This window comes from Helicoverpa armigera, chromosome 19 (assembly GCF_030705265.1).
Source record: "Helicoverpa armigera isolate CAAS_96S chromosome 19, ASM3070526v1, whole genome shotgun sequence".
NCBI lineage: Eukaryota > Metazoa > Arthropoda > Insecta > Lepidoptera > Noctuidae > Helicoverpa > Helicoverpa armigera.
The window spans coordinates 638,989-650,715 of NC_087138.1; the positions used below are offsets into that span (position 1 = coordinate 638,989).

Below are 11,727 nucleotides of genomic sequence, written 5' to 3' on the forward strand. Positions count from 1 at the left end.
TTTTTTCCAACGCCCACATTTCTCTTTTGTGCTCCCTTTCTTCCTCTTCAAAGGCCCATTGCTTTCTTTTATTTAAGAATTCTTCCTCCAGAATCTTCTTCTGTAAATCTGCAATCTCTAATTTTGAATCAGCTACTCTTTCGAATGGCCTTTTCATCTTCTCAGCAGCTGAAACAAGATTTTTTCTTTATTGTAAATATGTATTGGTAAAAATTACACAAGCTGGTATCAACATCATTTAATTTACCCATACAATCAAGTCTCTTCTATAGTGGAGTTCCAATCAAACCACAGGTTGACGGTTGAACCATTACATTGCAACTCTGTTATACTGCACATCAATATAAAATATCTAAATACATGAACTAAAACAAGAACGATTAAAAGAACTTACATAAGGCAGGATGTTTTTTGGAGCGCAGAGATTTTGGCTTCCAATTAGTCCACTTCTCATCATTGGCAACTTTTTTGGGTGTAGTATATTGACCTAAAATTAAAAAGAAAAGGTGAGAATCTTATGAAGGTGTGCTTATCAACAACACGGAGACACAACAGGAACACTACTTACTTATCTTTCTTCTGGAATGCCCTTCCTCATCAGAGTCATCATTTTGTGTAGACTAACCTTCCGCTGAAAACGAAAATGGAGTTTTTAACAAGAGTTTAATGGATGAAAAGTTTGTTGGTAGAAATATTTCATTTTAGTTAAAACAAAACAAGTGGCAATATGGCTATTTAAGTTAAATTGGTTTGTAGAAAAAGTAACTTACTTATGTGATGCTCTATATTGGTATCCACTGATTGGACACAGTTATTGTCTGCAATAATCATTTCAATGTTTTGTGTTAATTGGTTGGATGTGGAAGGTGTTGGTGGAGGACATACTGTGTCTATTTGTATAGGATCTGCAACATAAATAAAATTAAATAAGAAAGAGAAGAGCATGACAATTGTATTATAATTCACTTACGTACAAAATACAGATCGGCTCGTCATATTAGTAGTACAGAACTAATAACAATTTTAAACTTATGATCTTACCAACATGATCAGAATCAAATTCACTTTCGATTCCAACTACAGACAACAGTATCATGTCTTTCACTTTTTCCTCTACTGGCGTCAGAGGAGGAGCAGCACTAGGTCCACCTCCCGTGCGATACGTTTCGGCACGTATTAGAGCAGACTTTTTCCTGGTATTTCTTTTTATACCTTCGTATTTCGCTTTTAAAGTTTTGGCACTACGATAATTAGTACCGCTTTTGCTATTAAATAGTGCCTCCAATGTCTTCCAGCACTGTTCTTTTTCGTTCCATGTGACTGCATCACTTTTCTTATTTTCTAAAATGCTTTTATGTTGAGCAACGAGTGAAGTTAGAAGCTCAACTTCTTCCCGGCTGAAGTTAAGGCTTCGTTCACGTTTCGATGTCATTTTTCAATACATAGAAATGACTGTGCATAAATGTATTCAAGAGGTACACTCAAATCGCAAGAATAGCAAAAAAACAGAAACACAAACACCAACGACTAACATAAAAAATTAGAATTACCACGCGCGGCTGCTAATACTTATAAGTGACTATGAGTAATTGTCACTGTCAAACGCGTTTCGTTACCAGCAATTTTCATTTGCCATAAAATCGTTTGTGTAAGTTTTTATAACCGTTATGTGGATAATAACTAGTTTTATAAAAATATTAAAGTAAATCAATATAAATATAAAAAAAGTCGTGGTGGCCTAGTGGGCAAAGAACCAACCTCTCGAGTATGAGGGCGCGGGTTCGATTCCAGGTCAGGCAAGTACCAATGCAACTTTTCTAAGTTTGTATGTACTTTCTAAGTATATCTTAGACACCAATGACTGTGTTTCGGATGGCACGTTAAACTGTAGGTCCCGGCTGTCATTGAACATCCTTGGCAGTCGTTATGGGTAGTCAGAAGCCAGTAAGTCTGACACCAGTCTAACCAAGGGGTATCGGGTTGCCTGGGTAACTGGGTTGAGGAGGTCAGATAGGCAGTCGCTTCTTGTAAAGCACTGGTACTCAGCTGAATCCGGTTAGACTGGAAGCAGACCCCAACATAGTTTGGGAAAAAGGCTCGGAAGATGAGATGATGATTAAAGTAAATCAATGTTTCTTGTATAATTTGAAATATGTTTATAAGTAGTTTCTTTTACTTTTTTTTGTACTTAATGAAATGACATCAAGAAACGAAACGTTTGTATATGGTGTTGCCACCGCACTTACATATAAGTTTCAGATAGTTATGTGTTAGATAAATTATGTTTGTGAAACGCAATGTTTCTTATTCGGAACTTTTATCATCCGAATAATTTATGTGTAACATAGTTATTTGGAACTTTATCCATACATTCTGAAACAGACCCTTAACCTGGTAAGGTTTATTTCTTACAAACGATTTAGCAGAAGCCAACTTTAAATATCAAATACAATTTCGATGATTAATTATAAGATCATGACATCTTTATCGTCCGTCATCCTTCCGCCCGTCATAACTTCTTCTATACCAGTCAGTCCAGGATGGTAGCAAGGAGGATTCATATCTAACAATATATAAACAGAGTAAGACGACCTGGCACCACAAGCAGCACCCGTTCACGAGCATAACGCGAGGATCGCACATTTTTGAGGGAGGGAGGCAACCCGACCGCCGACGCTACCGCAAGCAGTGCCGTTTAGATTATACGTCCAAAGTTGGCGTTTAAATATCATACCTGTCTTAAGATAAGGAGTGGGTAAGCATTGCTGCAAATCGAATGTCTAAACGTGTTGATTCTTTTGCATAATTTTTACCTTTGTCCTTCAGATCAAATGAGGCGGCGCAAGCTTGGTGTTTTTGCAATTGGGTTTTTATATGAGTTCTTCCGACGTTGCCGTCTCCAACTGTTTATTCAGTCTATCACAGTTCTGGCAAGTGTCTACGGAAGGCTGTTTGAAAGATAGATTTAAAGTCTTGAGCACGTGATTGTACACGTTGTTTTTTTGCTGGCCTGCGCAATTATCTGAGTAAAAGACAATGTCATTATTATAAGTAACGAAAGCTGTTCCAGATACTTGTCATTTACACCTCTATTAGCGTTGGACTAGTCCCAAACAAAATATTCTACTTTGTTTGTTTTTAAATCGCAAATTGTAAAATTTATCAATTTAACTTACATTTATAATAAAGACTGATACATCGCCTTTGGGGCATTGAAATACAGCCTAGAGATCGTAGACTGCTGTTACAGTGTCCTTTCCAGAAGCTGCAATCACCCTAGTAGCCGCATAGCCTTTCACTCCATTTTTGTCAGTGATGGGTCTTTCGAAAAGCTGGTTTCGTCCAAATTCCAGATCGCGTGTGGTTTATCTTGCAAATTTAATTCTTTTACAGTTTTTTTCTAAAAGATCAAAGTATGGTAAAACTATATACGGATCTATTGCAGTTTTACGAGCATACTCAACCGCTTGCGGTTTTTTAATAGATAAATGATGGCGTTTTGAAAATGAAACAAACCAATCGTTTCCTGGTACCCCATTTTTAAACGATGATGGAATATTATTGTCATATATTTTTATATATTCTCCCACCATATTGACCATATCTAATACTTCTGCCCTTGTCAAACCAAAGCCGTATGTTTCCATAGTATGAAGACGAGATGCAAGATCAATTTCAACTCCGGAAGATAGAGTGACTATATACTAAATTTATTAAAAAATCTATTAATTTATGCTAAAAACTTAAAATCAAGAAGTAACAAAATAATTGTTTTTGTATATATCTTGAGGGATCTTTGTTTTAAATTATTACTTAATATATAATTTATTATGTCTTGCATGTGGGAGACACATTCTAAAAAATCCGAGTTAGGACTGGAAAGCCAACGACGACTGGCAAATTCCCTTCTTTTAATGTAATAATTTGCAATTTCGCTATAGAGATTACTTTTACAAATTTCACAGCACCTAAAAATTTTTTTTGTTTTTTTTTTTTATTAAATATCCGGAAACATATTGAAGGGGTCCCATTATTTCGGGCTGCCTTTTTTCCTGTATATGTGTAAAAGTAATCTCATTTACTATGTATATGTAATATGTTGTTTGCCGTTGAAACGAAAAACTAAAGTTGTTGCTCTGTAAAGAGGAATTTAATTTTAAGAACATCAGAAAATCACAATTACAAACACAACTTAATTTTGCATGGAAAAATATAAATGTTATTACTAACCTGTAAAGAGAAACAATATTAAAAGCTATTGCTTCAGATATTAACTCTTTAACAATGGTATTAATTGATATTATTTGAATTACATATTTCTAATGAACCTCGCTAAGGCTGCAATTGTAAAAAACCTCCATATTGAACAAAGAGGAAAATGTGCTGTCACCACAGATAGTACTTTAAAGTATGTCTAGCCAGTATGCGCGGGAAATTCAAATTAAATGAAGTGTGAAAGGGCTTCATTTACATATATCTAAAGGGATTTCCTCATCTTCCTTAGCATGTAGTGCATTGCATTGGTCCTCTTCACAATTTGCTCCAGGGGCATGGACACTGGTCAGGCTATTGATCAACAGGGTTGTAAGTGCGGATTCAAATCCTTCTGTAAGTGGTCTGTTCTTTAAGTGGTCTAGTCGTAATTTCGATAAATTGTCTGTCAATAGTGAGTCAATCTCAACGTCTGTCAAGTCAGTTATGGTATTTAATATACACTCATCATTATAGAATTTGGTAACCTTGAAAGGAGCTGTGATGGTTAATTTCATTCCAAGGTCAGTTGTGTTCTGTATGACAGTGGAGGCAAAATAGTTTTCACATTTAACTATTCCCTCTAGGTCCCGTCTTGTACTTATTGTACACTTGCGATATTCCTGAATTAGAAAACAATACCATTGCCACATTTGCAGACGACACAGCTATTATGGCCACAGGTGCCACTCAAGAAGAAGCAGTGGAAAAAGTTCAAACAGCCGTCAATATCATTTTTGACTGGACAAAAAAATGGCGTGTGAAACTAAATGAATCAAAATCTGTTCACATAGACTTCACAAACAAAAGGACAAATTACCACCCGGTAAACATAAATGGCCATGTAATACCATACGAAAATACAGCCAAATACCTAGGCATGACATTAGACGTAAAGCTTCGCTGGAAAGCTCATGTCAAAAAGAAACGCGACGAGCTAGATCTTCGCTACAAGTCGATGTACTGGCTGATAGGAAAAAAATCTTCGCTGTCAGTGCACAACAAAGTTCTTTTATATAAACAAGTCCTCATGCCTGTATGGACTTATGGTATTCAGCTTTGGGGCTGTACCAAACAAAGCAATATCAAAATTATACAGCGTTTTCAAAACAAAGTACTCAGAGGAATCGTCAATGCGCCCTGGTACATTCGAAATGACGACCTTCATCGGGACCTCAAAGTAGACCTCGTCATAGATATAATTAAAAAATATGCAGAAGCCCATGAACGAAGGCTTCACCACCATGTGAACATCGAGGCTATCCAGCTCCTCGACAACACGGACATAGTGAGAAGGCTAAAAAGGACAAAACCTTTTGAGTTAACATAGTGAAGTGTTAGTGTAAAGTAGTGAGTGCTACTCGCAAAGAACACAATAACAAAGTGCCTTCCCCTTAATAGAGACAATAAGAAAAGTGTTAATGGACACATTCTTAGTTATACTTTCCTAGCAAATTAAGACAAAATTGAATTACTTATTAGCATTAAAGCTAGATTGTAATTTTTTATGATGTTATCGTATGAGGTCACAGCATATAAACAAAAAAAAAAAAATAAAATTAACTATTGCAGCTGGCATTCGAACACCATCCTGAAACTGTTTGTAATCTAAAACTGCAAGGCCATCTTCCTGATTTACAGGAAGTCTCACTCGATGTTCCGTGCGCGGATCTAACTGAAATTCAAGGTCAGCGTTATATACTATGGGGATGTTAACGCCGTTTGTTTTTAGTATCTTGTCCTTGAAACAAGTCAGCGTTAAGTCGAGACATAAAGTCCATTCCAATCAGTCCGTCATATCTACTGTTAACATTGTATATAAAATATAAAACTTATGGTAGCCACTATCGTTAAAAATCGAGAAAAGAGGAACGTTAGCCACTTCATAATGAATACTAGAAGCATGTGTACTTGTGACTGTAAATGGTTCATATGTTTTTGATTCAGCGAAATTTTCTTCAGCTTTTTCGGGGCTAATGATATATATATAAGGATGTCTTAAGCTAGTGTCATAATGAAGCTCTATCATTTCTGGTCTAATTGGATCGAATTTATTTGAAAATTTTGCGTATCATTTGAATCTTTGTTACTTTCAGTAGATTGCGGAATATCTACGTCTTCAGCGTATTCCGCGTCGGGGTACTGATTTGCACAACCATCGCTAGAATACATGTTTGTATAATCGTAGTCATTGTCAGTCGTCATATTATAATAAGTGTATTCATTGTAAGCATCGTTTAAATTATAATATTGTTGCTCATCACCGGAATAGAGCTCATTTACAGAGAAACCTTGTTGTGGCTTCGCCGGTGCTGGGGCTGTTCTCATGGTCACGTCACGATCGTTCAAAAGAGCCTTGGGTGACTGGTAGCCTGAAGGTTGAGGGTGTCTGTAACCAAACTGTCCTATCTGGGGTCTATACCCAAATTGAACCGAAGGCCTGTATCCAAACTGATTCAATGGAGGTCGGAAACCATTCTGCTGATTTGGCATATTTGGGCGTACATAATTTTGATTAGGTATGCCGAATTTAAATTGAGGTTGACTTGCGGGAGGCCTGAAATTATTATTATATTGCAATGGAGGCTGTGTCAAAATAGGTTTCGGATTTGTTGAATTAAAAACAAAGCCTTTATCGCGTGATGGTAATAACGAACTTTGCGGACGGTGTTGCAACATCTTACTGCGCAAATTATATGAAAGTTAACCTCTTCAAGAACATGTTTTAATACCTCTTCCAATGAATCCGGGTTTTTTATTCGAACAATCCGTACCATATGTTCTGGTAAATCATACAAGAAGACATTAAGTGAAGTATTATTATAAATCACACGCTTAGCTTCCCTTAATGATAAAGAGCTATTTTGATTAACTTTCGACATTAATATCGCACGAATATCCTGTTTACGACTGCAAAATTCTAAATATGACTCATTATGTTTAATTTTCCTCTGGCGTAGAATGGGGAATTTCACCTTGATTCATTTTTTGTTTGTAATAAATGTTAAAGTAAAATATAAAAGTACACGTTAAAATTAGTTAGAAAGAAATCAATGTAAAAAAAATTATTAAAAGCAATTTGAGTTTAAAATTGCAAGGTTAAATTCTTAATCATATGAAAAACGTATAAAAGATAATAGAATGTTACTACTTTAATATAGTAAAGATATTTTTCACTATAATCTTACTATATTTAAACTATTTAAATCTATACTACTTACTTACTATATTAAAATCTATATTTTCACTATTAAATTTTATAATAAATGAAAATTTTTCATATGATTTTTGAGGTTCTATAAAAAATCACACAATTTCATCAAGCAATTTTATCAGCACAAGAATACACGTAAGTTAATATTATATTAACAAAAATGCTGGGAAATTGGGGAGGAAGTAGAAGGGTACTCACTGTCCAACCGCCTTATAAACTAGCACTATCTCTGCTCACCTGCGATTTTTTACGCGATATCTAACTTATTTATTTGGTTCGAGGATTGCCTTCATAGAGCGCCGCACAGTAGATCGACGCCATACAAGCGTTGGGACATAGGATATTTAAATATCCAAATGTCAATTTTTGAAAAACGAGTTATGCCATCGTATTTGTCTTCTTATTAGCTGTTAAAAATGTTACTAGTATTTTCTGATTGGACTCTTACATCGAGAGCTATAGCGCAAAATGTGATTTAAATGTATGGTGCACCGATAATATAATCTCTGGAAATAATTATATACTAATTGGTAATTTGTTAATTTTTGGTAATTTGTTATTACCTAAATTTTAATGAGGTGATTAGCTATTTTTTTGAAAAATTAGCTAATTACTTATAAAAGACCTTTTTATTGTTTACAATAAGAACTCGAATCGATTTTTAACATACCTACCCTCATAAGTGCCAATTTTGGAAACCATATAAATAGGCGCATGGTTGACTGAAATTAAATTAAATAAAAGCAGTCGTTTTTTTATGAAAAACAAAAAAATATTTTATTGTCACGCTTAGTTACTAAAAAAATAATAAATTACAAATAATAAAATATGTAAAAACATCAAAATATACCTACAATTCTATTACTAAGATATTTATTGAAGTACTTAACTACAATTTACTAATAACTAATTTCATAATGATAAAGTAAGGACAAAATTTTAAATTGGTTGACACTAATATTTAGACATGATAAAAACAGTAAAAACAAATATTCAATATAAGAAACAAAACGAAGAACAGCATCATAAAGCATCATAAAAATCAATAGTCTAAAAGAAAGTGTTAGTCACAGAAAATATCATCATCAGATTCTATTTCAGATTCTTCAGAATCGCTATCAGATATTAAATTCATAACGTCACAAAATTCTACTTGATTTTCTTCTGTGACTATCATTTCATAAACTTCTTTAAACATATTTCTCTTTACGTTACGATCCAATTTTGGTCGTATGGTTGTCAAAAAAGGATCTGAAGTGAGAAGCAGGTTATGAAGTACATCTTCATTACAATTAATACTACTACTTTTTCTCGAGTGAGACTCTAAATTTACGAAAATCTTTGTTTCTCGCTTCAGATGCTTCTTCTGACAAAAAACCGATTGGCACTATAGACAAATGCTCAATTATATGAGCTCCATGAATAAGCAACTTATGAATACTCACAGGCATATAATACCATGGATAAAGATTGGTAAACATTTTTGCAGTATCTATACAGAATTCATTAAATTTGTTTACAATATTTTTTTCACCAGAAGAAATACATTGTAGGATCACACCAAGTCTTTGCACTAAAGCAACGTCTAGTACAGTTATATCAGCAGTTTTGGCTGGATCTTGAAAGAACCTTCTAGCTGAGCCGTTGTTTGTCGTCCCACTGCCTTGTTTTACAACGTCTAATAATAAACCAGTTTCTTTTCTGAATCTGTCTTGAATGTTCTTTTTTCTTTCATCTACAGATTTTTTGGCATCGTCTCCTCTTGATTGCCAAGATTTAATGTCTAATCTATATGCTATATGAAGCAAACATTCCATGGCACGGATCCATGCATGAAGACTGCTTAATCCATATTTATACATATCTTCGTCCACTGGTTTTTTCTGAACCAATTCTATATTGTTCATTTCCTTCGGACGCGCCTTACACAAATCGCAAACTGCTGTAGAAGTGCCAGAGATATAGGATGCCACTTTTCCATCTATCATTGTCAAGAGCAATTTATGCTTGATAGTTGCATTTTCACATTTCGTTGGATTTAAACTTTCTATTTCTGTTTCTATATTAGTCATTTCGTTTTTAACATTAAACTCCGTTTCTTTCATGAACTTCCACATAATGGGTCGGCAGAAAGACGTTGATGAAGGCCGTTGGTTTTGCCAAATAATACATCCATCTTGAGTTGTGAGCTTCAATGGCACAAGACTCGCCATGAACACGCTTTGTAGTTCTTGATTTGAACAATCCGACTTTTGTTGATGTACACTTTGATTTGAGGCTCCATCAAACCCCCATTTGCTTATTAGCAGGAGTTCATCTTTGTCAAGACTTATGTCCAAACACTGAATAAGTCTATTTACAGTTAAATCTAACAGAGCTTGAAGTTTAATCTTAACAGAAGTTTCTGTTATTGTTACAGCACTGTTGTCAGGGTAGCACTTTTTCTTCTCTTCTTGAAGTTTATAATAACTAGGGTATTTACAAATTCCTTCCTTTTCACTGAAATCTCTTAGTGTTATGTATCGAAACTTTGATAGTCTTAAAGTGACATATAATGCCAAAGCTTTTTGGGATGATATTTCTTTCATTTCTCCAAATTGAATAAACTGCTTTACTTTAGAGACTTGCTCTGGATTTTCTAAAAGGTACTGCAGGATTTCAGCCACATCTTTTTTTCCAGATGATTTGAGGCTCGTTTGAGCAGAGAAGACGATTTCTTCCGTGCTATAGGAGCTGCAACTCGATTCTGTGCGTCTTCTTTTTGTTTGTTCGATAATTCTTCAAAAGGTTTGCGGCTTTCTATCGAAGTAGATGTAGATGCGTCGGAAACCCGACATTCCGGATTCATCACAACATCTGTGAAAGAATCGGATGTTGTCGCTGTTGGTTCTTCAGATGCCTCGTCTATTTCTTCTTCGGGTATAATAACATTCTCTTTCCAATTTTCTGGCCATTTGATCTCTGCTTGCAACCAGGAGGAATACTTCCGCATAAATGCTTCTTGATTTCTTGAAGATTTCATCCATTTAGCATAGATCCGATAACAAAATCTACGACACCATTCTTTAAGTTCTTTTTCAACTGCGTCTCTTAACTGAAAATCACTATTGGTTTTCAGAGACGTAAATAATTGATTATAGTCCCGAATATCACCACCTTCACGTAGAGAAATGTAAAGGTCGAGGTAAGTACCGAAACGGTGAAAAGACATAATGACAACACTCGGATGAGGATGAAATTACAACTAATGCTCTTCAAGTAATGCACCTATTTATATGGTTTCCAAAATTGGCACTAATGAGGGTAGGTATGTTAAAAATCGATTCGAGTTCTTATTGTAAACAATAAAAAGGTCTTTTATAAGTAATAAGCTAATTTTTCAAAAAAATAGCTAATCACCTCATTAAAATTTAGGTAATAACAAATTACCAAAAATTAACAAATTATCTCATTAGTAGTATATAATTATTTCCAGAGATTATATTATCGGTGCACCAATGAGTTATGGCCTGACCATATCAGTGAGTCACCACTGAAGTGAGATTCAGAGATAAAATATGTGAAACTTATAAATAAATATGTAGATGATATTGCAAAAATCGGTCTATACTTGTATCTTAAAACGGGCACATTTATCGCACCATGTTTGTTTGAAGAAAATGTGCCAAATATATGTCTTATTACCATATAAAAAAATCAAGTCACACATCAGTTACATCAGTTTTTAAGTCACTTCCCATACATTTAAATCACATTTTGCGCTATAGCTCTCGATGTAAGAGTCCAATCAGAAAATGCTAGTAACATTTTTAACAGCTAATAAGAAGACAAATACGATGGCATAACTCGTTTTTCAAAAATTGACATTTGGATATTTAAATATCCTGTCACCACTCGCGAAACACTTTTCTACATGAGTTTTTCACTTTTCACAGCTTTACACACGCGAAACTTTCGCGAAGGCAACAACCAGCAAACCTACCGGCTGCGCCAGTTAGTTTATTCTTTTACAAATCTTATGCGTATGGGGCGACAAATCGAGGGGAAGATGGGGTCGGATTTTGCCACAAAACTTTATTGTTCTTGTTACACACCAAGCGAAGCGGAACAAATGAACTCTGAAATATATACTTGTCCGAATCAGATTCATTGATGAACTTATTTAGATATTAAAGAAAGGTTTTCTTTTTCATCGTCTGTAAGTTCACTTATTACTTCTTTAAGATAGCAAAGTAGCCTATTATTTGTATGCTAGAGCAAGC

At 34.7% G+C, this 11,727-nt stretch overlaps 1 protein-coding gene across 1 annotated transcript; it reads right to left on the bottom strand.

The window, feature by feature from the left end:
• Positions 1-113: 113 nt before the first annotated feature.
• Positions 114-1,578, bottom strand: LOC126054793 (uncharacterized). The gene is made up of 5 exons (XM_049841534.2): positions 1,042-1,578; positions 771-905; positions 569-631; positions 395-487; positions 114-168 (listed from the first exon to the last, which is right to left on the bottom strand). The coding sequence occupies exons 1-3, from the start codon at positions 1,430-1,432 to the stop codon at positions 621-623; spliced, it is 537 nt and encodes a 178-aa protein (XP_049697491.2). The 5' UTR covers positions 1,433-1,578; the 3' UTR covers positions 114-168; positions 395-487; positions 569-620.
• Positions 1,579-11,727: the final 10,149 nt, after the last annotated feature.

What these genes read in the sequence shown, in the direction of transcription:
- LOC126054793 (XM_049841534.2), bottom strand. Translation starts at nt 1,432, where the DNA reads ATGACATCGAAACGTGAACGAAGCCTTAACTTCAGCCGGGAAGAAGTT. An exon ending in ATTTGATTCTGATCATGTTG is followed by an intron (nt 906 to 1,041) that starts GTAAGATCATAA and finishes TTTATGTTGCAG; the next exon opens with ATCCTATACAAATAGACACA.